General features: G+C 37.5%; 1 protein-coding gene across 4 annotated transcripts; it reads right to left on the reverse strand.

Annotated features, from left to right (window-relative positions):
* Nucleotides 1–965: 965 nt before the first annotated feature.
* USP16 (ubiquitin specific peptidase 16) lies at nt 966–27,205 on the reverse strand. Of its 4 annotated transcripts, none has more exons than XM_041734873.1 (18): nt 27,053–27,205; nt 23,920–24,021; nt 22,034–22,212; nt 18,995–19,098; nt 18,065–18,168; nt 16,793–16,974; nt 16,146–16,241; nt 15,429–15,559; nt 15,032–15,119; nt 13,917–13,995; nt 12,057–12,148; nt 11,670–11,726; nt 10,487–10,663; nt 7,893–8,556; nt 6,730–6,824; nt 5,364–5,450; nt 1,487–1,643; nt 966–1,395 (listed from the first exon to the last, which is right to left on the reverse strand). In XM_041734873.1, the coding sequence occupies exons 2-18, from the start codon at nt 23,978–23,980 to the stop codon at nt 1,271–1,273; spliced, it is 2,478 nt and encodes an 825-aa protein (XP_041590807.1). In that variant the 5' UTR covers nt 23,981–24,021; nt 27,053–27,205; the 3' UTR covers nt 966–1,270. The 4 variants fall into 4 exon arrangements, with proteins under 4 accessions (XP_041590807.1, XP_041590804.1, XP_041590806.1 ...); XM_041734870.1 differs by having other exon boundaries at nt 16,793–16,977; XM_041734872.1 differs by lacking the exon at nt 27,053–27,205 and adding an exon at nt 26,119–26,801 and having other exon boundaries at nt 16,793–16,977.
* Nucleotides 27,206–27,267: the final 62 nt, after the last annotated feature.

The raw sequence follows: 27,267 nt of genomic DNA on the forward strand, positions 1-27,267 counted from the left end.
CCTGCTGCCGTTTGGAACACAGCCATGCTCATGTACTGACGTATGGTCTGTGGCTGCTTTCTGTAAGGAAATAGCAGAGTAAAGTAGTGGTAATGGAGACCGAGTGGGTCCCTTTACAGGAAGTCTGTTGTCTCCCAGACTGGATTCCAGTTTTTTGACAGCTCTGCTCTGGGAATTCTGAGACTTGAGGACTTGTTTTAGTACCAATGAATGATCTGTTGAATGGCTAACTTAAAATACAGTCTAGTAGTAGAGTATAAAGATTCTTGTAATACAACTGAATATATATAATCTGCTAATGGAGATAAATTAAGCAAGTCAGTTTTTAGTTTTTATATAGATCTTATTTTCTTAAGATTAGTAAGGAGTTTTGAAAAAACATGAAAGATTAACTGGTTTTATGGGAATATGTGCTACTATACATATTGGTCATATAAGGTCTTTAACACTGAAATTTTATACTTAAAATTTATATTTTTGGCATTTGAAAGGAATTGGGGAAGCAGTAGAACTGACTGGATCTTAGATAAAGTCAACAAGGGTTATGAATGATGAAGTTTATAGAGAAGCTTGGTATTCCTTAAGGCTTTTTAGGATAGTAAGCAACTTGGAAATGCTGGCAGGCTTGGGTAGAAGGACATTTTCTCTAGCATGCTAGCACATTAATGGGTCCTGATACCAAATTTAAGAGTCTCAGGAGTGTCTACCTTGGGTCAGTTAACAGTTGCATAGAACAAATGCAGTTAGGCCTACACCCCAGCTTAGGTACACTGTATGACATCAGAATTGTAGATACAGGTATTTCTTCCAATTTTATGCTATTGGCAGTATCAAATATCTATGCTTACATAATCAACACTTTTAAAAATACATTTGAAGTTTAATTAGGCAGTCTGAAACATTTTTTAAATGTTACCTGCTAGGGTTAAGCACACAACTTAAAATTTTCCAAGTAATAAAACAAATTTTGGGGGTAAGTCAGTTTATTAATGTTACAACCCACCACCCAGACAGATTTAAGCACAGAGCACTTAAGGAATTCAAATCTTTTCCAGAAACTGGAAGCAAGAATAAAAACCACTATGACAATACAAAACCATTGTAAATTTTTAGGTATTTTTCCCTTCAATATTTTAACAAACATGATTTCTTCTGGGATGTGTTTAAGTGAACATGATTTTACAGTTAGTCTTTACTTCTTTATTATCATTAATTACAGCCATTTTAAAAGCCATAGACTTGTTTCTGGAGAGAGCACTTTTTGAAACTATTATAATACTCTCTCATAAAATAGGAGGTACGCTTGTGAGTTCAGTACTTTAGTTGTAGGCACAGCTTGCACATGTGTATCACTGATGTGGAACCACTGCCCTTTGGTTGACTGCATTTCAAAATCTGTCGAGAAAATATAAATGGAAAGATTCAAGTTTCATTATTTTTTGGTTTTGCCATAATCTGAATTCTAGAATTTTCCAAGACCTCTTACCTTGTGGAATATCACCATGGAGAACAAGATTAGAAAGATGACTATTTGCAGCTCTTGCCTTGGCATAGGCAGTATAATGCCCTGACCTCATGGTACCACTGTGTTCAACGACTCCGTATAACGAATACAGTACCCTTGTATTTTCTTCAGCAACATTCTTTCAAAGTAAACAGAGTTCAAGTTAGTTCTAGTCCCATTTATAGATGCCTGTGGCAAGATCAATTTATGTGGAGGGTTTCTAACCTTTACTTGGAGAATGTAGAAATCATTAAGTCTGATCTCAACTACTATTTTCTCTCTACATTTACCCAGCCTGAGTAGTGAGTGTCACACTTAGGTTATTAGAAAGTGTGTCACCATTCTCTGCTAGAATCAGAAGCCAGAGGCCACCTGCTGCAGCTGCAGTTTCCTGGTCCAGATACTTAAATAACTGAACTTGCCAGTTTCCACAGGAGTCCTGGGTTGTGATAATGGCAAAATACCTCAACGGCTCCATCATTCCAGTTCCTGCCCAGACAGTAAGCCTTCTTAAGGGCAAGAGGACAGTGTTCAAGTTGTGTTGAAACCACCCCTTACACGTGTCCCCTAGACGTGCAGCTTCTCAAATGTTCACTTTCACTGTCGAAACCGTGGAGGCTGCTTATTCTTTTAATTAAGATCCCATATGCTATACAATAGATTGGTAACCGGAAAAGACGTTCTCCGAGCTGGGGGCCACATTCAGACGACTTCCACTTAAGTTCTCTTGTAAAAAATTCTGAATGGGGCAACACTGTCCTTCCACAGTTCTGTCCTCTCTTCAAATCTGTGGCCCCCCCAGTCACTGAAGAACTTCATGTTTTACCCCAAATCCGGTCGGTCGGCTTCCTCAGGCAATTCAGTATTCAATATACTTCCCAGGACGTCTGCCGCCAGCCCATTTTAGCTGCCACACCCAGCACTCTACTGTGATGGGTCCTCACTCGGAACTCTGGCTACAAGTCTTCCTACTTTTCTAGCCTCAGTCCACAATGGTCCCATTCTTCCACTTCTCATCTCACCTGTCTCCTCCCTCCAACCTAACTGGATCCTCCAGTCCTCATTTTCTCTGGCCTCATTTCCTGACCAAGTCTGTGTCTTCACTTCTCATAATGGCAGTGGCATGGCAGTGTGAGCACAGCCCCTCCCCACCCCCTCCAGACCTACCACTGCTCACACGACATTGCACATTAAAGCCGCAGAACTCGGACCACATGTGTCAGTCCTACAATCTCTCACCCACCAGCAGCTGGCAAGCATACTGAGTGATGAGAAAACCCTACTCAATCTACAACAAACCCTTCCCATCCCCAAAGACAGCTGCCACTGCTAGGAAGCAAAATTACACAGCCTGCAGATGGGTAAATTCACTGAGGACTCATTGGGATCCCCCCATCACTCTGATATGGTAACTTCTTTAGTTAGCTCCCTAGTTCCATGGATTTCCTTCACAGCAACAGGCCCACACTTAACCACTGCTTTAGCCTCCCTGGACACCCCAGCCCTTGCAGCCCTTGCAGTTGCAGCCCTGCAACTCTCTGCAGTTGACCTCACCTCCCACTTCAGGAAAACGGAGATACAATCTACCCAAGTCTAAATTGCCCATTCTTGGGAAGATGAAGTATCTCTCCCTTTTGTTCAGAGACAATACTCCAATTTAGTGTTGCTAAGCTCTTCTGGCCTCCAGGGTCTTACTCAATTAACTCTCTTTTCTGTATCTTCAATTTGTAGATTTTCCTCTTAGCCTACCAACCTTAAGTCTCCCAGACTTTAAAAAAAAAAAAAAAATCATTGATCCACTACTTTTCAACAAAGCCTCTGATATATCTGCATGCTTTATTTCCAATATTCTCGTTCATTTCTCAATTCATTGAAGTCACCAACGCTTCTTTAAAAATTTACCATGACCTCTATACCATCTAATCCACAAATACTTTCAAATTCTTTTTCTATGATACACTGAGGCCACCTAGTCCTTTCCTTGAAACTTGAACACGAGACAATGTCATTTTAGGCAAACAATGGATTCCTAACAACCTTGTGTTTGAACTAATCCAACAAAAAGTATTTCTGTTTACCAGCAAAAGTGGCCCTGCCCCATGGTGACAATCAGAAATTACAATTCACCCTACCCACCAGCTCTGAAATACCTTTCGCGGAGAATTTTAAATTTTTAAATTGGGAGGGAAGACAGGAGAATTTCTATCATTTCAAATTCTGCACATTAAGTTATTAAGGTTTATACTGAAGCATTTGAAATCAGAATATAATACAATACTATAGCTTCTCTGTCCAAATTCTGCAACATGGAGATACAGTGAGATCATTGGTAATGTCCTCCTCTTCTACATATGCCTCTTACATTCAGATGCTCACCAGGGTTGCCATTAAGCATCTCTTCTCTTTCTCCATGCTTTACACAGGATAGATTATCCTCACAGTTTTAACCACAACCTATGTATTGATTTCCAAATCTTTATCTCCAAACCTAACCCCTCTGCCCTATGCCTCAGACATGTACATCCAAATGTTTTCCAAAGCCCCTTGAGTATTTCAAAAATAAAAGAAACTCAATGTACCCGAAACCAAAGTCATTATCCTTTCTCCACCTCCCAACCTGCGCTTCTTCCTATATTTCCTACCTCACCTAATGGTACTCCTATCTACCCAGCTGCCTCGTCACTCAAGCCAGGCCTCAGGAATCATGCTCAACACCTCTTTTTGTGCCACCCTTAACCATCCATTTCAAGGCCTCTTCCTCATCTTACAGAGCCAATCCAATCATGAGTCTGGTTAATTTTATCTCCTGAAATATTCTTTCAATCTTGCCCTTTTCTTCCCCTAGGTGAAGCCCTCACCATTGACCAAATTAATTCAACGGCCTCCTGTCTGTTGAGGACAAGAGTCGCTTTCTCTCTAGTCTTTTCCTCCTAAAATCCAGCCTCCATGCTTCAGCAAGTAACCTGTGTAATATACACATCTGGCTATGTCACCCCACTGCTTTAAACCCTTCAGTGGCACCCTACTGCATACCTAATAAAGCCCAAGTTCCTCGGCATGATAATCCTCCAAACCTCATTCCCATCTGCCTTCTCTGGTTTCACCTCCCAGTGTTCTCTAGGCTTTGTACTACTGTAAGCTCTACAACTGCTTATACTGCTAGTCCTCATCACATCATTTTATACATCTTTGCTCTAGCTGTTCTGTTCCCTCTGCCTGGAAAACTTTTTTTCCTCTTGATCCATCACACTAACTCTTACTTCTTTAGGTAGTGGTTAAGGTGTGATCTACTTCACAGAGCCTTCTCTGAACCACCAACATACTGGGTTAAGTGCATACCACCCTCCTCTGTCTATACCATATTCAACGATATTAAACTGAAATTAGGGATCCCTGGGTGGCGCAGTGGTTTGGCGCTTGCCTTTGGCCCAGGGCGCGATCCTGGAGACCCGGGATCGAATCCCACATCAGGCTCCCGGTGCATGGAGCCTGCTTCTCCCTCTGCCTATGTCTCTGCCTCTCTCTCTCTCTCTCTGTGACTATCATAAATAAATAAAAATTAATAAAAAAAAAAAACTGAAATTAATATACCTGCTGATCTTTAGTTTTGGCTTCCAAGACAATGTCTGCCATAATAATATAGATTGAAATAAATCACTGAACTGAAAGCTAATGTTCAAAATGATTCATCATAGATCTTGATATTATAATGGTACAAAGATCAAAGACCCACTGTACTCAGTCATTCTTATCAACTTCTTACTTAAGTGAAGTAAGAGCACATACTGTTGGGAGTATCTGGTAAATAAACTATGATTTCCCTTTGAAAGATTTTCCCAAAAAGACCACTCTCACTTACCTTACACTTAAGGGTACAAAAAGGAGCCAAATCTAAGATTTCCGGAAATTTTATGTGTTTGTTAACTTTACGTAGGTTAAAACCAGCCTAAAAAAGAGAGAAAACAGACTGAGTTGTTTTCCTGGGAAAGCTATACACATTAAGTAAACTGTAGTCCCACGCCAATGCACAAATGAACACCAATAGCCAACCCTAGTTCAATCTTCTCAGGAGACTCTTCTTTCTGACTACTAAATAATTTCTGCTAAGTGCACACCACACACACACACCAACACGTTAAACGTTAAAAAATCTGCTTTCGTGGATGCCTGGGTGGCTTAGCAGTTCAGCGTCTTTGGCTCAGGGTGTGACCCCAGAGTCCCAGAATTGAGACCTGCATCAGGCTCCCTGCATGGGGCTCCCTGCATGGATCCTGTTTTTCCTCCCTCTGCCTGTGTCTCTGCCTCTCTGTGTCTCTCATGAATAAATAAAATCTATAAAAAAAAAAAAATCTGCTTCCAGAAATCTGGTTCAGCTGGTCAGGTGTCTGACTCTTGATCTCAGCTCAAGTCTTGATCTCAGGGGTTAGGGGCTCAAGCCCCAACGTTGGGCTCCACACTGGGTATGGAGCCTACTTTAAAAAAAAGGGTGGGGGAGCAAGCTGTTCCCATGAGAAAATTCTGTGTTTCTGCTCTAGCCACCCAGAAAAGCCAGATTAGATCAGAGGTTTTGAGTGCTTAAAACTCAGCAACAGCAGAATACTTTTCCGTGGAGCACATACTCTCAGCCTCCTTCTCTAAAACAAGCTTAGTGCTTGGTTCAGAGATCCACCCAATTAGTCAAACCCATACACCAACCATGGGAGGGAAAACATTCTAAAAGTACTTTGGAAATTTGGAACTGAATTTAAAACTTGTACTGCTTACAGCTAGTCTTCCAGAAAAGACAGGGTCACCAAAATGACAAAAATCCGAGTTATCAATGTCTTTTTATCAAGGGTCAGTAAAAATAAGGTACTACACACAAAACAGAAAAAATACTACTAATGAAATACAGCCAGTATTGTGTGAAATACAGCCAGTAAACTGGATTTATTATTTTCTAACCTGAAAAAAAGCTTAGAGTAAGATGCTAATTTTACTCAAAAGAACAACATGAGTTTTAGTAAAACTGAAGAAAAATCGTGCCTATATTTCTCCTCCACCTTGACAGGCATCTTCAACTAAGCTTTCATCATGCACAGGTATATATTTCTTACTTCCCTACTTTTTTAAAGCTAGAATTAAGAAATAACAGAAAACCAAAGAAACACAGTAATATGGTGGGACAATAATAAATAAAGCAAGTGTTACATATTTAAAATAAATTTGAGGTAACAAAAGGGTACCTGCTGAAATCTCTTTAAATGAAGAGTAAGAACAGGAGGAGCAAGAGAAATTAGCATCTGCTTTTTGGCATTGGTATAAACATGTTTCCTTTCACCTAAAGAAAGAAATTTTAGTGTGAAAATCATCTTCAACTTCTAAAGCATTCACATTTGCTATAAAATAATTTTAAACATCTAACACAATTACCTCTAAACTTTCTGGAAAGGACCAGATAATAAATATTTTGGGCTCTGTGGACCAAGAGGCAAAATCAAGGACATTTTGTAGGTATCAGTAAAGATTTCCACAAATTCCCACAAATTTTTACTGATGTAATTCAAAATACAGCCATAACTGAGTACAACTACTCATTGAATAGAAGACCGGAATTATTTTTGGAGAGATACCATTTAATTAATTGGGGCTCAAAGTTAGTATTTTCTACCACCAAATCATTTCCAAATGTTCATCAATAAAAAACATTTCAAGACACCATACAAGAACCTGACTGTGGACAACAGTTTGCCTATGTCTGCTCTAAAGCAAATACAAATGCTATAAAATCAACACAAATATTTTCTTATGTTGACGTGCAAATAAAAAGCTAGACCTTAAAAAGTTTCAGTGATTCTAGTAAGAATCCTTAGGAAACCACAATCCCTCCTTAACCCACTTACCCAAGCTCAAAAAGGGGGGGAGGGGTAGGGAGGAAAGGGAATTATCAATATTTTTCTGTTCTATATTTGACGAGACTAGGAGAGAGCACTGTCCTCCCAGCACCTTGCACTGGGCATGCCACAGGAGTGCACTGATGAGATGCAGTGTAGCTTCCTGCATGCAAGGGAGAGGAGGATCATCACAAATGCTGACCGGAAACTGAGGATACAAAGAAATAGCCATTATCTGTTAAAGACCTGTTGCAATAACAACCCAGTGGGATGATTTACCCACAGAGAAAGGTACTGGAGAGCAAACTGTCCCACTACATCTGCTGTTCGGCCACCACAGGGTATTAGACACTTCAATCTGTTTGTCCAACCTTCTGTTAAAATACTTACACAGGGGAGGAACTTACTTGATGCCATCCGAATCCTGATACAATTAAAATAGCAGTTTTCTACCTATGCCACCCAAAATATGCCCCTGAACACTAATTTCACTTTCAGTGAGAGAATGTAAGTACCTTTTATGTTTGCCTTTGGTCCACTATACTGTCTCCGCGTGCACACTTCACAAAGCAGTTTATTTGCATCTCGAAGTTTCTCATTTCGGGTGAACTGATATAAACAATGTTGGATAGAACACTCATCAGTATGGAAAGCTTCCCTGTTTGCAAGAGTACAGAAAGCAGTTTCTGGATCTTCGTTTACAACTTCATACACCTTGGTCCCAGGAGAATGACTCTCATTCAGAATCTCTATATTTATTTCATCAGGCTGAAGAGCAGCATTCAAGTTAAGGTTTTTGAAACCACTGGAAATGTCCACTTCTCCACTGCTCCCTTCTGTCAGATAGGCACCGTTTAAATTCCTAGTACATTCAGTGGGAGAAGATTCCAAAACCTCCAGATCATTATCCATGTTGACATTGTCCACATCTACTTCCTCTGTGGATTTTTGATTGTCAATTACACTTTCTATCATTTTTTCTTGGCCATTCAAATCTTTCTGGTTAACACAATATTCTTTATGTGTAATTTCCTCTTCTGAGATATGGTTAGATTTAACATCCACTTCTCCCTGAAGTGACATTTCAACCTCACATTCGTTATCTTCAGGATGGTCAATGGTGCAGATATCATTTAAATGAAGAACTTTTCCTTGAATTTTTTGTTGCCTTCGTTGGTTCTGTGCAAAAAGCATACAACATTATAAAAAATGGGGGGGGTGGGGGGAGATAGAAAGAGAAAGAGCATACATATACCACATCAGATTTTCTTGCTTATCAATCAAACATAAGTTTATAAGGAAGAGTGCACTCCCAAATTCTGAAAATAAAAGTTCCTTTATTATCAGGGATGAAATAAATTATGAAGAAAGTTCTTTAACTGAAAGCAGGAATAAACCATCACCAATTGTCAAAATATTGTCACACAGGGCAAATAAAAATGTGAAGAAATGGTCTGTGTTCTAAGTGAAGTGACCTAGACAGAGCAGGAGCCTAGAAAGACACTGTCAAGCCCAAACAGCCAAGTATTAAACGACGTGGGGAGCGTGACTACACATACAGCAGGAAGGGATGTGTCCATGTGAGTCATGATTATTGGGTCATGGTTTAACTGAAGGAAGAAAAAAGAAACTGAAAACAAGGATGCACAAGTACAGGAATGCTTTGGGCAGGATGGAGGAAAACATCCCAGGAAACAAATGGCCCCCAATTAGGGAGGAAGCAAGGAAGTCTCATGAACAAAGGACAATAAAGGACTTCCCTCCTAAAATCATTTTATTTGCCATTTGCAGCCTACTTCCAAGTAAAGTGGGGAAAAAGGCATTTCATTGACACTCCTGTCACTGGAATGCCTAAAGGTGTATGGTAAAACAACAGTCTCCATGAGGCTAATCTGTAATACCAGGAGGCCAAAGGACACACACAGGACACAAGCATTTTCCAATGTGCTTCAGCTACAAACAGTTGCAACATGAAAGGAAAACAGAGAAAGGATATAAGCAAATACTGCAAAGAAGAGGGAACACAAATGGCTCAAATATAAAAATATACTTTACTTATATTAAAATAAATGGAAAATAAAACTGCACGGAGAAAATATTTGAAACCATCTTTGAAACCAGCAGAAATCCAGAAGTTTGATAACACACGTCTGTCAAGGATAAAGAGAAACAGCAAGTCTCATTGTTGCTGGTGGGAATATAAATTGATACAGCCTTTGTGGAGGGCAATTAGATAACATTGATCAAAACTACAAACGCCATCCCTCTTCTCAAACTGTGCCCTACTGATGACAAGGGTATAGGATGATTCACTGCGGCACTGGCTGTTTTACAGTTAAAGACTACAAACAACCTAAATCAATAGAGAAACGGTGACATGAACTACGGTACATCTATAAAGCAGAATACTATACAGCTGCTTAAAACAATGGAATCTTTGTGTCCTGAAATGGAAAAATCTCCAAGAATCTGATTCAGTAGAAACAAAACACAGAGTCCAGAACAGTGTGTATAATCTTTTAAAAATGAGGGGGAAAAGACAAGACTACATATTTGTATTTTATCGTATTTTCCAAAACACATAGGAAGAACATAGGAAGAATGTGTTCTTTCCAGAAGAACACATAGGACACTAATGAAAGGGGTTATCTGTTATAAAAAGGATAGGGGTGGCGGAGGACTTTCATACTGCGTCTTTATATATTTTTAAGTTTTTGAAAGTCAATGTATTAAGAACTCAAAAAATTGTTAAAAATGAACTAAAACTCTTTAAAAGTTCTCACAAGTAGGGGTGCCTGCAAGGCTCAGTCGGTTGAGTGTCCGACTCTTGATTTCGGCTCGGGTGGGGATCTCGGGGTTGTGGGGACTGGGTCCTGCATGGGGTCAGTGCTGGGCGGAGTGTGGAGCCTGCTTGGGATTCTCTCTCTCCCTCTCCTTTCCGCCCCTACCCCTACCCCACCCCTACTCTCACTCTCTTAAAAAAAAAGTTCTCAAAAGTAATGCAGGGTTAAAAAAAACAAATGCACAAACTTTTCTATCATTCAGACTATCATTCAATAGTTGCAAATATAAAATTAGAAAAAGCATAATTTTCTTCCTAGTTACCCACCTTGGCTTGCTTTTTGGCTTGCTTCTTTGCTTTTTTCTGTAAGTGCTTACTTGTTCCTGAAGGAATGTCACTCCTTTCTTTCATGTAACTGTCATTATCTTTCTCCTCCTCACTCTCTTTATCTTCATCCTCCATTGTCTTTTTCAAATTTTTTTCATTTATACTCTTCTTACCGCTCTTAAAATATGGGCCAAAAATAAAATTTTACAACTACTGTTTGGTGAAGAGATTTCATGTTACCTAAATATTTTTCTACTCCTATTTCACGCTGGATTTACTTTCCACAATGTTTGAAAATATATCCAGGACAAAACTCTTTCATCTCCAAATTATCTAGAAAGCAATCTTCACATACTGAGAAAACAAGCCAACAAACAAAACAGTAAAAAAGGCAACTTCACGTGCCAGCAAAACAGAAAGGAATACCATGCATTTTATCAGATATGTGCTGCATCCCACGATAATTATGCCACTTTCTAAAAGCAGTTTCTGTTTATCGGTCATTTACTTGTCCCACTACAGACATTCCTTTTTATCCTTTTCCTTCTTTCCACGTAAATGAGTTTTAGAGAAAGACAAAATAAATTTGGTAAGACTTTAGTCACTAAGTAACACTGATTAAAGGGACCCCGAATTCATATGAAGTTGAATAATGATTTATCCAATATTCATAACAGGTTCTCTTTTTCCAACCACTACTTGATTGGAACTGAATTAATATGACTTAAAATTGAGATACAGAGCATGTATCAACTGAAAACTGTAAAGGATTTGTTTTTAGTCTTAAATAATGAAAAAAAATAGTAACTTTTAATATGAAAAAGACACTTCCCCAATGTTAACCAATCAAGCTAATCATCTATAAAGAATTCTAAACACACCATCTATCCTCTTTTAAAATAAAAAAGCATTTACCCCAATTTTTATTCAAACCTTTAAAATTCTTCTATCTCAAATACGTTTAAAAAAATTCCTCCAAGGGCTAATGTACAAACTTGGAAAAAGTGACAAGGCTTCCCTCATAAAATCTAACACAGAGGGGGGAAAAAATCTATAAATAGATTTTTATTTATAAAATATAAGTATAAAAATAAATATCTATACATTTAATATTAAATATTTATATTTAATAATATAAATAATATAAAAATATAAATAAATAAAATAAATTCTTAAGTCTTACCTGATCATCTAAAACCGGTAGAGACAAATCAAGGAAAGATTCATGAACCAAGGAGACCTTAACCAACCAAAAAGAAAACGTAAAAAGGAAGGAAAAGATTCCTTTTAGACATTATAGAATAAGATCATGGAGGGGGAGGGGTTGTTACATTTTAAATTACATTCTAAGGAAAATGATAAATTACACAGTGTTGAGGGCTTTGGGTTAGGAGAAAAACTTCTTTCAGGTATAGGAAGTGTTCACAGTCCCAGGAAAGAACTATGCAGATTTGGGCAGTCCAACAAAGAATCCTTATGAACCTACGCATTTGTTTTTGAAAGATACAACTGATGAACTATACTCTATTAATATTAATGAATAAATGGAGTCCATAGTACATCAACTTACAGTTCTGCATTCATCACACATGATTGTACTAGTTAGTTCACCACCGAAGATGCGGTCCACAAAACTTGGTACAGATTTTTTCTTTTCATAATCTAAAAAGGGAAAAGAAAATTTATCAATTACCCTTATACAATTATTTGAATAAGTTAAAACTATTTACTTACCCATCTAACCCTAAAATTTTATTTTTTATTTCCTATCCCACAAGTTTTCTCTGTTCATAATTACCATTTTATTTTTATGCTATAATCAGCAACATCTACTCTACTTTTGAGCATAACATGATTTAACACAATCATGTCTCATGAAAAAGAAAAAGTTATCATAGATCTAATCAGTAGAAAATAAACTGTGCAAGTCAGTGAGACTTTCTATATATCAATACCCATGCTAGTAAGATGAACAGATGGGGCCAACCTGGATGATAGTCTAGATCACTTCTAGCTCTACCACTCTAATAATATTTAGCAAAGAATTCAAGAGAGAATGTACTTGCTTTTAAACTCTTAAGACTGAACTTCATTCAAAACCAAAAACAAAAATCAGGAAAATGTTTCAGACAAAATCTTCCTTTTAATTTTTCTATGTTCCCAGAAATAATCTTGATACGTTTAGTATAAGGTGACAATTTTACTACCTGGTCACCCAATTTTCTAAATACATGAAATGTTTAAGAGCCTTATTCAAATGACAAGCGTGTCCATTTATAGAGAAACATACTTAATGACAGCGCCAGCAGGGCAGGATTCTCTCTGTTACTAGTCTGGCCCTAAAGGGCACGAAGGAGGCACACAGGTGCTACATACTGATTCTAAACTATGCTTCACAGGGAGATCTGGCTGGCTCAGTTAATAGAGCATCTGATTCTTGATCTCGGGGCCATGAGTTCAAGCCCCACAAAAAACAAACAAAAAAAAACCTGTGCTTTACAATACAGTAGCCACTAGTTACTTGTAATGATTTAAATTAAAATTAAATAAAGATAAAAATTTAGTACCTCAGTCATCTCCGTCACATTTCAAGGGCTAAATGGCCACGTGTGGCTAGTGGCTACTGTATCAGACAGCATAAATATGCAAGAGTTCTACTATCACAGAAGGTTCTATTGGACTAACCTGTCCTAAAATCTTTAAATGCCACACAACAGTAATAATGAAGTTGGCTCCATGATTAGCAAACCAGCTACTGAAAACTCACATAGACAACTATAACTGACATATCACTGCTAATTAGAAATACAGTTGACCTTTGAACAACACAGGTTTGAACTGTGTGGGTCCACCTATACGTGATTCCTTTCAATAATTACGGCACAGTACTGAAAATGTATTTTCACTTCCTCATGATTTTCTAAGTAACATTTTCTTTCCTCTAACTTAACTTTATTGTGAGAATACTGTACATAATACATATCACAAACAAAATTAATGTTACTTTACTGTTTAGATTATCAGTAAGGCTCCCAGTCAAAAGTGAGGTATTAGTAGTTAAGTTTTGGGAGAGTGGAAAAGTTATAAAAGTAGATTTCTGAGTGTGCGAGAATGATGCAGGAAGAGACTGGTGCCCCTAACTTATGCATTGTTCAAGGGCCAACTGTGTAAGCTTTTGTAAAATAAAATCATGATGTCATTTTAGCTCTATCTTTATAAATTTCACTAGAACACTGCATAAAAATACACCAAAAGTTAAATTTTTCTAAAATATTCACCTATGGAGTACTGAATAACTTTTTAAAATCAATGATGATAAAGAAAAATTATGTTAATAACTGTGAATTTGAAATAACATGTGCCAGCAATCTTGTCCTAAGATACAGAAGAATTCAACTATAGTGTGTTAGTTCAAAAAGTCAGACATTACCTTTAACTTTATTTTTTAGTTCTTCATCCAATTTTTCAGTAGAATTACCAAATGCTTTAAGAATTCCTTTACTCACTCTCTAAAAGTAATAAAATGGATATATATACACTATTAAATTTTTAAAGTTTTAGTTATTTTCCTTAGAAAATATGTAACCAAGTCAAAAAGGTGATCAAGAATTAGCTCCCCAAACTTACTGAATAAAAATTATTTCTAAAAATCACATTTCCAAAATTAATTCAAGGAGCTAAAAAGAATTACAAAACAATCACTAATCCCTGAACATGGGCACTGTCTTACTTCAAGATTTTAAATCTATTCAAACCAAAGCTTCTCAGCACATGCACACCTCCTCAGAAAGACCACTGAAACATCATGTCCTAGAATCAGACCGTTTAAATGAGAGCTAAAGGGGACTCCAGTGCTCAAAGCCAAACACCATCATTACTGGGTGACCCTGAACCAGGTCCTCAACTTATTTCCACCCTAGCTTCACAGTCTGGAACAAGAAAATGATTAACAGCATCCACTTCAGAGAAAGACTGTGAGGACCGAGTAAGGTAATTCACATGAGATTCTGAGAACAGTGCTTCACATAAAATAAGAGCAAAATAAATATTATCACTAGTAGTACTATTATTAATTATACTCAACATCAAATACCTTACTTTATATCTGGCCATTTACAAACATAACTATGTTCCCTGACTCTTAGAAATGAACATACTTCCCAGACTCAAGCTACTGTGTTAAATCACACTCCAGAGTAAGAGCCAAGAATGCACTGCAACTGGGAACTGTTTTAGGAGAAACATTTTCCAATACTCCAGAACTCTCCTGGCATAGGCCAGTACAATAGAAGAGAACTCCTAAAGAACAATAATACTCTAACCACCAAGGAAAACAGAGCATTATGAAAAGGAGAACCATTTCTAATCCTCTTTATTCATTCTACTGACTAAAATATACCAGTTGAAAACACTGGTATAGAAAAAATGTTTAAATCCAATGGCCTCAATAACTAGTTTCATTGTTTTATTAACCCTTAAGACGTCAAATGGCAGACAAGTTAATGAAGGTGGGATAATAAATTATACTGGTCAAACTCTGCTAACTTGTTGTTCTTCTGCTCTCATTCCGTCCAATAAATAGCGAAGCAGCTCCTGGCTGTCCTGCTGCTGATAGCCTTTAAACCGTACTGCTCTATAGGAAAAAAGAAGAAAAGAGAGAAAGGAAAACAATGAGTCTACTAAAATATGAAACTATTTTTATAAGATCTTAGGATCATATCCCAAATCTCAGAGTGGTTCTAGTTTCTCAAAATTTCCATTCAGTTCAACAAGACCCTTGGCAGATTTAATTTGCACATGACATTTTCATGTTTTTTAATCCAGATGCAATAAACCATGCTGTACTACATGTACTGAGTTGACTCTAATGCTATTGAGTTTTTCATATTATTTCTCAGCATCTTACTGATGCACTGAAAACATAATCAAAGCAGATACTCACTTTTTACAGACCTGAGAAAAGAGTTCTTTAGGTGTCACGATTCCCTTTTTGGTCTCTTGCATCTCATTAAGAAACTGGCTCATGGCTAAAGTAAGAGGGCCTGGAGGCTCAAGGTTTATTTCTAAGGGTTCCTGAATATGGGAATAAAAATTACTTTCTTCAGTCAAATTTTAGAATCATTCATGTTACCAAAATGTAGCTAGTCAAATTGTTAGTGTCAATGTTCTGGATAGAACTGTCCCATTTAAAACCTCAAAATGCACATCAAAAGACGTAGAAAGCTTCTGGTCATTGACTATTTATGAAGAATTCAGTTCTACTGTTTTCATTTTAGAACATCAGGAGCGGACCAACTAAGAACTAAAAAAGCCAGAGCAAAATGTGAGTAATAAACATGGATAGGATAAAATTCACTTTGCTACACATCATTTATGTCACCCTAAAAGCCGTTAAAAATAATAATGCCTGCCTGAGGCTCCACACCTATCAACAGCTTTCCCAGGAAGGACACCTAACACTACAGCACAGCAGAACATGGCATACACATAGCAAATAAATCTAAAGGCCTTAATCTATTAGCCTGAAAATTTTATCTCAGTAGCCTAAAACAAAAGCAAACAAATAAGAATGGTGAAAAATGACAATTTTTAAAAATAATTTAGGATGTGGATATTCAGAGAGGAAAATTACTGCTTGTAAAAGAAAAAAAGTACATACAGTGAGTGCCAAATCAGGTGGTTCAATTTTTACAATTGTTCCAGACATTTTTACTTCTTTTAGCAGTTCTCTCAGCACCGGTGTTTGTGACAAATTCTGGAATACAGCATGGAAAATAAAAGGAAAATTATTTAAAAGCGAAACAACTCTATTTCGTCACTCAAATATTTAAATAATTCAAGTATTTCTTAATGATTATTTCTTAATCAATACTGCAGTTTTCATTGTATCCACCTTAGGAAACAAGACTGTAACTCCCCACTTTATTTGGCTCCTAAGTACTTCAGTTCAAAGCTTCCTCAAAACAGCACTGCCTACTATGCAACATTAAGTAGCTACCTTACCACCACCAGCACTTGTAACTAGGTTATTTGTTTCTATACTAGGTTACCCTGTGCTTCCCCCACCCCAGTGCAAGTTGCTTGAAGGCAGGTGCTATGTTGGTTTTTAACTCCAATAGATCCCAGTGCTCAGCACAGTGATTTACTGTCATGCAAAGTCAACACTTCCCTAAGTATTCTTCAAAAACCCCAAAATGAATTACTTGGGGGAAAAAACTTAATACTAAAAGTAACAAGTAGGCAAAAACATCCTATAATGTGAGGGAAAAGAATTTTTGAAGAGGGAAACAAAATTAAGATTGGCACCTGCATAACTGCATTGAAGAAACATGTATTTCCCAAATTACTGAGTCCTTTCACAGTTATTTGGGAAGCAGAATTCGTGGAAGTAATTTCTTTAGTCATGTTTTCCTTTTTTTCTCGCTCTTGTTCATTTTTGCTCTCCTTTTCTAATTTTTTATTTTCAAGTTCAACATTACCATCTTTTGCTGCTTTAAAAAAGGGAAGAAAACAAAGACTTAGCAAAATGTGTAATACAACTATAACAAATGCAAAGTTATAGTTGGGGCACAGTATTAGAATTTGTTATTTTTTATCTAACATCATTATCCCCAGCTGTTTCATTTTAAATGTTTTCTAACAGATATAAGTAAATTATCATCACAAGAGAAAAACCAATAAAAACACTCAAAAGTGATGTAAGCATTAGTTTGACAAATGAAACCAAACAGTGTGTGTTTGGTATAAACCTTTTTTATTGCATAAAAGTTTTTTGTTTGTTTGTTTGTTTTACAAATGAGCACATCCTACTTTATGAAATTAGAGTATAAAGTAATCAAGAATGTGGATCTGAAATAAATTTTTTTTTTTAATTTTTTTTTTTTTTGTTTTTTTTATTATTTATTTATGATAGTCATACAGAGAGAGAGAGAGAGGCAGAGACATAGGCAGAGGGAGAAGCAGGTTCCATGCACTGGGAGCCTGATGTGGGATTCGATCCCGGGTCTCCAGGATCGCGCCCCGGGCCAAAGGCAGGCGCCAAACCGCTGCGCCACCCAGGGATCCCTGAAATAAATTTTTAAATGAATGGGTGAAAAATGAATCCTGAAGTTAAAAACAAACAATTCCAGCTGTGCAGATACTTCTGTGACCGTAAAAATCAAAACAAGCTTAAAGCAGATGATGTATGCCAATCCAATTAACTTAATTATGCATGAAAAAAAGCTGAGAAATAGCTAGCCTTCACTTTTACATCATCCAAACACAAATGTAACAAAACAAATTCAGTACAAGGCAGGACCATCTCAAACCCCCTACAGAAAGGGCATCCCTGGTCATTACTACTCCAGACTCATCATCACATTTGACTAGACTGTTTCTAAGATTCCCTTCTGTATCATATTATTACAATCTATAGTTCCATTGTTTTTATATCCCTAACCAAAAATAGTTTCATAGTTTGAAATCAACTATAATTAATGTTATTCAGGTGTATATAATGCTGAGCAGTAAGTAAATTTATCGAAATAGATACATAAATGAACATTACAGAATACATAAAGAAACAAATGATTTTACCTGATTTTGGAGTTGTAATGCCAGCTTGTTTTCTAACATAATCAACCACCTGACCCAATCTGTTTGAACTACAATACTGGACCTCATCATCACATAGGTAACACCTGTTTCCCAAAAGACCACAGAGAAGAAAAGTGACAAACTGACAACCAAAAGAGGAGATGAATTATAATTCCTGGAACCCAAAGTGAATAACCACCAAATTATTCTGCTAAAGAAACTGAATATAAAAATCTGCGTTTTCTTGAAGAAGACAGACTATCCATGTTAACTCTGGTTTACTATTATAGTAAAGTTAGTCAGAACTGTGGTTACATATAAATAAATACATATAAAAACCCCAAATACTTTACTGAAATGGCTATTTACAATCTGAAAGTCGAAGTCTTTCCTACACGTATTTCAAAGTACAGGCCTATATCATCAAAATTAAGACGTTTTACAATAGACAGGTGATGTTCACTGAATGCTGCTCTGTAAATGTTTTTTAAAGATGTGAAAATTTGTTTTGATGATGTTGTAAGAAATATATGTACCAGCCTGACATTTATTTTCATGCAAATTCACTGCAAAAATCTTACTATATTCTCAGTTCATCTGAAATTGGTTCTCAGTGTCCCAATTTTTAAATAACCCACCACATGCCATTTAAAATAACCCACCACATGCCATTTATAATGCACCGCATGCCATTTATATCAGAAGAAAAACAGAAGGGTGAAGATTCATCTGTCTTCTAGATGCTACACTTTCTATGTGCATACAATAATACTAAGTTAAAAGGTTCTCAAATTCTCTAGCCTTCTGAAAGTGATGTATTTAAACAAATCCTACAAAAATGTAAGCCTTCTTCCTCCTTAAACCTCTCCCTTCTCCAATATTTCAAATATTTACCAGTCAACTGACAGGCATAAGAGTTATTAAACTTACCATACACTCCAGTTGTCCAAACTGAGAACCAGACAATGAGGTTCAGATCTTGGTGTCAGATAGTGCTTCAAGGCATGCTGCTCCTGAGAATCTCTGCCACAGCCCTAGAGAATAATAATCATAAACCTCGAAGCTATGAAAGTTCACCAAAAGAGAATTCATAATCGATAATGCACAAGCAAGGGACCTGAGAAATTCTGTCATTCTTACAATTTTGGAAATAACATGGTGGACTCTAAAGAGGGTCCCGATTTTATGAAAACCTAAACATGAATAGGCAACTGAGAGTATCTAGCAAGAAGGTATTCAGGAACCATGCACTCAAAGTACTCTTCCCCTCCAACTTGTCCTTTCCAGTCCCAACTAAATCATGCTAATGTAGCCATTCACTAGGTCTAGCACAAACCACTTAACAGCTTCTGAAGTATTTTTCTGACTTCAACTTCTTTCTTCACATACATATCTTTTTGAGTTTAATGGTATCTAAAACAAATTTCCATTCACACACTCAATTTAAAAATTATGAATTGCTTTTAAACTTCTAACTAACAAACCTGATACCATCTGACCTCACCCTATCTTTCCAGGGTTAACTCTCATATTGTCCTATTATCAAATCCCACCCAGTCTTCAGGATCTAGCTCAAAGGCCACTACCTCTCACAAGCCTATGGTCATCCCCCCGAGATGAAGAAACGCTGTATTCTTACTGTAAGCTAACTCCTACAAAATATGGTATAAATTCCTAATGGCATTCCTATTTTCTACTTCATATTAAAGTTGTTACTGTTTATAGCCTTCCTCCCCTGGACTATAAATCTTGAAGACACAAAAACAAAATTAATCTTTCTATTACCAAAAAATTTACCAAGTGGAAGGAGGTCAGTAAGCATTAATGGAAAAAATAAATGGGAGATTTTCACTTACAAGATGTTTAGGCTTATTCATTAAAGAACATGACCAGATTCTCTGCCTTTTGCTGGTTAAATCTCTGCTATAAAATATACCCTCACTATGTATCTATCTGAATCAGGCCATCAACTCCCTTGGATTGCACTACGGAAGCGGTCCTGTTTCTGTGATAGCTAAAACTATATGTCAAAGGGGAAATGTCTACAGCTTCTAACCTTTACCTGTGATATCAACACTACTGATCTAATTTATCCCATTCAACATTTCACTCTAAAATAAATATTAATTTTGAAAAAAAAATTTTAACATCATTTGAGATCATTTGAAACATGAGAATGAGATGACCTGTCTTAAGATAGCAGTTGAGAATCGCTTGCTTAGCAGTGCAAAGGTAACAATAGTGAAACTGTCTTACCCTTAGGAACTAGATAGATAGCAAAATAAAATTTGTAATAGGAAATGTATTCTGGAAAATCTAAAGAAACAAAATGAATGAATATATGAATGAATATAGGAATGAATATATGAATATATGAATACCATATATGGTATTCATTCTCACCATATATAGTTAAGAACGACAGTGAAAATCTAAATATGTTCTTTGGAATGCCTGGGTGGGGATCAAGTCCCACATCGGGCTCCTTGGAGGGAGCCTGCTTCTCCTTCTGCCTGTGTCTTTGCCCCCCCCTCCTCTCTCTCTTTCTCATAAATAAATAAAATCTTTAAAAAAATAGGTATGTTCTTTGCTATTATTCAATTTTTTTAAGCCAACTGAGCCACCCAGGGGCCCCAACACTCAAATATGTTTAAATTGTCTGACCACAGTGAGATAGCACCATTTCCATCAGAATGGTTAAAATAAAACACTGTGACAATACTAAATGCTAGCAAGAATGCAGAGAAAGTTGATCACTCATATACTGCAAGGAGGAATATAAAACATCATGGACACTCTGGAAAACAATTTGGTGGTTTCTTAAAAACTAAACATTCATCTAATGTATGACCTAGTAATTGGACTCTTGGACATTTTTTCCAGAAAAACGAAATCATAAAAACATGAACACAAATGTTCATAGCAGCTTTATTTGTAATCACCAAATGTGGAATGGGAGCAGCCCAGATGTCCTTTAACAGAAGAATAAACAAACTGTGGTACACCTATAGCATGAAATACTACTCAGCAATAAAAAAGAACTACTGATAAACACAATTTAGATGACTCTTCAGGTGATTATGCTAAGTGAAAAAAGCCAATCCAAAAATGCTGTATACTGTATGATTCCATTTATATATAATTTTTTGAAGTGATAAAATTTTAGAAATAGGGAATAGATTAGTGGTTGCCAGCGATTTGGCAGGGGAGATGGCAGTAGGAGTGTGGGTATGATTTATGCATTATTTCTTATACTGCATGTGAATCTACAATTATCTCAATAAAAAATTTCAATTTAGAAGAAAAAAATTCTCTGCCTCATCTTGAAGCTTCATGACAGGAATGTCTTAGCAGCCCAGTTGTCTGACATACGAATTTAACTTGTCAGCAATAGCAGGGGAAAAGGCCTGACCTCATGACCATGGCAATCCTTGTGAGCTGTTCTGCCACCTAGACACCCTCCATCCCCCGACACCAAGGTACTCATTCCCCCTGCTGCCACGAATGAGGCCTACTGACAGCTCACCGCTCAGTCTCTCCATCCCCAGGAATTATCCTCAGTGGAACAGAGCTGCCTTGCCCACGGTTAGTCCCCCTTCCCAGGGGCATCCCACACCAAGTGTTTAGTCTATCCACAAGTACAAAGGCCTGGCCCCTTGCCTTAGTTCAGGACATCTCTGAAGGCCAGAATTCACTGTGGGATCAGCTGAGGCCCCTTAGCACTGCCTCTTACTTCAACTTCTCCCTCTGCTCAGTCTTGCCGCCCTAACTCTCTTCCTGGGGATAGTACCTGAGAACACCCCACAGTAAACCACCTATACACACCTCGGTCCCCAAAACTGTGCCCCAGGGAATAGGGCCTAAGCCAGCGGGTAGCCTACTCATCCAAATTGTGGTTTTACATAGTACCTTCTAAAATTAACACAAAGAGTTTTACAAAATCCCATATGGATCAAAACCTAAGCATACCTGATGGCCACATTTAAGACATAGCCAAACTGAAGGGTTTTCTTCCGTTTCTTCTTCAGATTTATCTTTTACTTTATTGTCCGTCTTACAATCTTGGCAAATATTCCATTCCACATTCAATAAAGCCCTTTTCAAATTACCTTGTTCCAGTCCTTTTCTAATGTGTCTGCACATAGGTTCTATTAAAACAAATAATAAAGAAGCGTGTAAGGTAAAAATGGCTTTCTGCAGTTAAACTCAAAACATATCCCTCATTTGAACTTCAAAAATCAATTTACTCCATACACAAATTGTTAGATAATCTGAAAGCTTAAATTTGTTTGACATTTGAATTTTATGATTATGTGAGAAAGAGATTATATACAAATTTGAAATTTTGGTTTTCTGAAGTCCTATGTATAACCATCACCATTCCAAATTCACTTCAATTTATTTAACTGTTTCCCTTAAATTAAGGCCTTTATCATATTAATTTAATTATTCTCTTTAGCTTAAAAAGCTAAAAGTTCATGAAGAAGGTCCTTCATTCAGTCAGCAATACAACTACTGTAGGCCTAGCACTGTGGTGGGAGTCAGGGAACATTAAAAAGACCAAGTCACAGCTCCACTCTTTGAGTAGTATTCTGGCAGAAGCAGATAAATAAACATGTAAGAATCTCCAAAACGTTAAAACAAAGAACCTCCAAAATGTGCTATAGCAATACAAGAAGGATTAAAATCAATGAAGATTACCTAGGGTAGGTAACATCTATAGAGTTGTACTAACAGCAATAAAATTTTCTAGTATTAAGTACTATATGAGCCTGACACTGTGCTAAATATTTTTGCATATGTGACCTCATTTAATTCTCACATCTCCCTAAAAGAAAGACTATCCCCAATGACAAATGAGAAAACTAACATTTAGTGCCCAAGATTACAGAACTACTAAGTGGCTATGCCAGAATTTGGACTCAGGTCGTCCTGACCTCAAAGCTCACACTTTAAACTATGAATTCAGGGACTAAAGAACAACTGAAAAGGTCATATCCCACAAACAAAGGTATGGGGATATAAAATGTCACAGTGCATACTGTCTCTTCAGAATGGCAGTCACACATATGTAAAAACAAGCAGCTGGACCTGAGACCAAAAATCCCATTGGAACCAAATCAGTAAAGGGCTTTGCAAGTCACTCTAAAATGCTTCAGTTGTTTCAGGGACCCAAGAGGTTCAGAAACCAGTCAAGTGGCACATTTAGCTTATGTACAATGAACCTGCACCCAAGAAGATAAACGCAAATGAGATCATATAAAAAAAACTACTAATTCCCAGCAGGTGGTCAAAGAAACACAAACGAAGTACTTTTTTTTCAACTAGACAATCAACAGATATTTACAAATGATATTAGCCCCTGTTGATAACATTAAGGGAAATAGGTACTTTATTTCACTGCTAGGGGGGCTGTAGATTAGTAAAAAATGTTTGAAGGGCATTTGGCTATGGAACCAAAAGAGCTTTGAAAATATTTATGTCATTTAATTCATCAATTCTACTTCTAAAATCTGTACTAAAAAGATAACTGGATGTGCAAAGAGATTTAGCTACAAAAATGTTTACTATCATTCCAATCATATCACTGAAAAGTTACAGATTATCTAAATTTATAACCATGGGGAAGTACCTAAGTAAATTGTGAAATGTGCACTCATGGTCCTTTAAATCAATGGAGTATCATGCCATTAAAAACGTTGTCAAGATTATTAAATGACATGTAGATATAAACATTAAGTTAAAATGCAAATTGCAGAACAATAATGTACATTTTGATCCCATTTGTAATATTAAAATATATGTCCATTTAGGGATATAAACAAAGCTTTAAAGATTCAATTGGTGAAATATACCTAAAGATTCAGGAGAATCATCAATTGGAACAGTTTTTCCCTTTGTCCGTTTCTTTCCCATGTTGGCACTTTATGGATTACTTACTGACACAAAATAACAATCTAGAAAACAAGATAAAGTTAGCTTGACAAAAAAAAAAAAAAGTATGTTTTATACTTCTCTAGGAAATAGTAAGTAAGCCACATATTTTACATGTCTATCACACTTTATAATTTACAGACTATTCACATTTTTCATCCAGTTTTCAGTAAGAACTCTGAAGTAGATAGGACAGTATTATCCCTCGCTTTTCATAACTTAGAAAACTGATTCTCAGTAGTTTTGCAATGAATGTAAAAGTTAGGAAAGAACGTTTTCTTCTTACACAGATCTTAAAAAGTCTCAGCACATTATACTATTAGGAATTCAACTTCTCACTACATAAATGTGGAGTGGTGGTGGCATTTTGAAACAGGATAATTCCCTTCCTTCTAAGCTATCTTGCTTAGCTCTGCAGTCTATGCAAATTAAATTGATAATTTCTCCAAGAAAAATTTCAAAAAATTCTGAAGATAATCTACTAAATGGGGTTAGAAAATTTACAAATTTCAAAGCTAAATATAAAAAGTGATCCACTGTTCCACATTTTCCATACCAGTATTCCCTGTGGATTATTAGCTAGCTGAGAATTTATTACAAGTGCATTCTCAACTGTTTACACTATTATATTACTGCCAAAATCTTTTTGGAAGACTATGACAAACCTAGCTGCACAACAAATCTTCTCCTCCTTAGTCAACAATTCAAAATTAGAAAACATGAAAACTGTTGAAAGTATATAGATCTACCTAACTTTAAGTAATGATTTGGAAAACTTGTACTTCACATCAAAAGCTCAGTGTCAACATCACCTAAATGACTGTAATAGTTACTTTACCTGGGATGCTTATTAAAATTCTGATTACCTAAGTGGAAAGTAGGACCTGGGAGACAGGTTTTGAAAACCCTTCCCAATTAATTCTGATACTCAGCTGTCATCCTGTCCTGGCTAAGGTTTTAGAATTATCCCTCTTTTAGCTCTTAATTGGTTAGTGTAAGTGAAGTTAATTCAAAAAGATTTATATGAAAAAGGAGTACCACATCAAGCAACTGTTAAACTTTCCAAGGATCATCTAAAATGTAACAAGGCTCCAAGTTAACAAAATAAATGAGTTAACTAACAACAAACAAAATAACACAAAGGATATGGGTATATATAAAACTAGGGTATATTTTAAGTAAGTTCTGTCACCCTAAAATAACATGTTACGTAATTTATCTTCTCTAGAATTACAGATTTTAAGGGGAAAAAAAAACAGTACCCAAGTTCTTGCGTCCAGTCCAACTACCTCTAATCTGTGCTGCATTCCAGTACTAGATATTCCTTCTAATAATGCCATTCTCATCATATCCATGCTCCTGAGCTATGCACTCACGGTCCTTTACAAAGTGTCCTCAATGCTCTGGTAATCCTGATTCTCATTACTTCTCAGCAAAGAACCACTAAAGTTCCATTCTAATTATACACTGCTTTTGATCTTCAAAGCCATTTCATAAGCATTATCTTACTTGATTTTCACAATAACCCTTTAAATGGAGAATTTTGCTAAAGGAAAAAAAAAAAAACTCAAAAACAAAAGTGATGGAAGATCACAGGGCGGCAGAGATGGAATTAAAACCCAGCTCTTTCCATTCCAAGACCACCACCCTTCGCATCCTCATCAAGCCAGTCTCTCCAAAAACACCATTAAGCCTGTGATCTCTAGCTGGGAAGGTTGCCTCCATCTATCCAAATCTTACCAATTCTCCAAAATGTCCATTTCAATGAAGCCTTAGGCAACCGTCCTATTTTAAATAAACCTCTCAACTGAACTTCCCCAACCTTTATAAACGTGCACTATTCACTTTGTTCCCTAATCCGATGGGCTACATCTGAAATTTTTGATCTGGACACCTGTTATTTCTCTATCTGGAATCTAAAGTTTCAGGAGAAAGAGGCGGTTTCAGGCATCACTTCTGAATTGCCAAAAAGCATCTATCTAACATAGCGTCGGTACATACAGAAATACTTCTCGAGAAATACTCCTTGCATTGGAACAGAAAGAAAGAGCAGAATAGTACCTGAGACATTTAAAAAAAAAAAAAAACAAAACGATTATAAGGTACAAAGGTAGGTATACCCTAAGAATGAAGCAAACAGGTTCCGGTGAAAAACAAAAAGGTAACGAGCGAATTCGTCCCCACTAGCAAATCTGGTCTGAGGACTGCAGTAGCCCAGCGTCCAAAGAAAAACTTGAAAGACTAATTGTAAACTACTCCAGGGAGAGGACGGTAGGGGCCCGCTTCAAAGCTGCGGAAAGCGCTGCAATGCATCGTTCGCGGCTACAAAGGGCATCAAAGGAGTCGAGAAAAGAGACTGGCAAGCACCACCAGCTATAAAACATCATCAATAAATCTGTTAAGTTTTTTCAGGTGAGTCGACGGACGAGAGTCAGCTTCTCGGCCAAGCGACTCTTTGCAGGACTCCACACAAAATACGAATCGAAGCTGGTCTTGCCGGCTCGCGTAACTAATCCGTTCTCGTCCCTTCCCAGCCTTCTCATGCCAGCTCGAAACCCATTCAAAAAAGAAGAAAAAAAATAAAAAAAAAAAAACACGGAAGAGCGTTCGGAAAAGTTTTGTCAGCAGGTCCGAAGTGCGGCTTTCAAGTCTGGCGTAGCCGTGACCTACCCCGGTTCCCTGAACCGGAGAGATGACAGACCCGGCTTCGCCTACTAACCCCCACATGGAACCCAACCCCAACGTGTCGGGGCGCTCCGGGCCGCGCGCAGCCTGCCACACCTCCCCTTCCCGTCCAACTGCTCCGCACCCACGGGGGAACCTGGGGGTCCGGGGTCGAACGGGGCGCCAGCACCGACAACTCATTGGCCAGCTCCTGGAACAGACAGGACATGAAGCCAATGAGAACGCGGTACCGGGCCGAGGCCGGGTAACGTGCTTTGGGAAGAGGAGCCTTCGGGAGGAGAACGAGGTTAAAGGCAGGAGAGATTCGGGTTCTCGAAACGCAGGAAATCGTGCTAGCGCTGACTGCGAGGCAGTGGGAACAGAACTCACCCACGGCGACAGCGCCCATAGCTGCACCCCCCAGTGGGCCTGCGGGCTGGGCAGCCAGCTCCGTCTTCCTCCCGATGACGGAGAGAGAGCGACGGAGCAGAAGCCAGATTGACCCCCAGAAAGCAACAACTTCCGGTACGCGGCATTATGGGAGGTGGCTAAGCCCCGCCCCCGGGGCCTGCGGCGCTGACGCTATTTCATTGGCGCCTGCGCGC

Source organism: Vulpes lagopus, chromosome 20, assembly GCF_018345385.1.
Source record: "Vulpes lagopus strain Blue_001 chromosome 20, ASM1834538v1, whole genome shotgun sequence".
NCBI lineage: Eukaryota > Metazoa > Chordata > Mammalia > Carnivora > Canidae > Vulpes > Vulpes lagopus.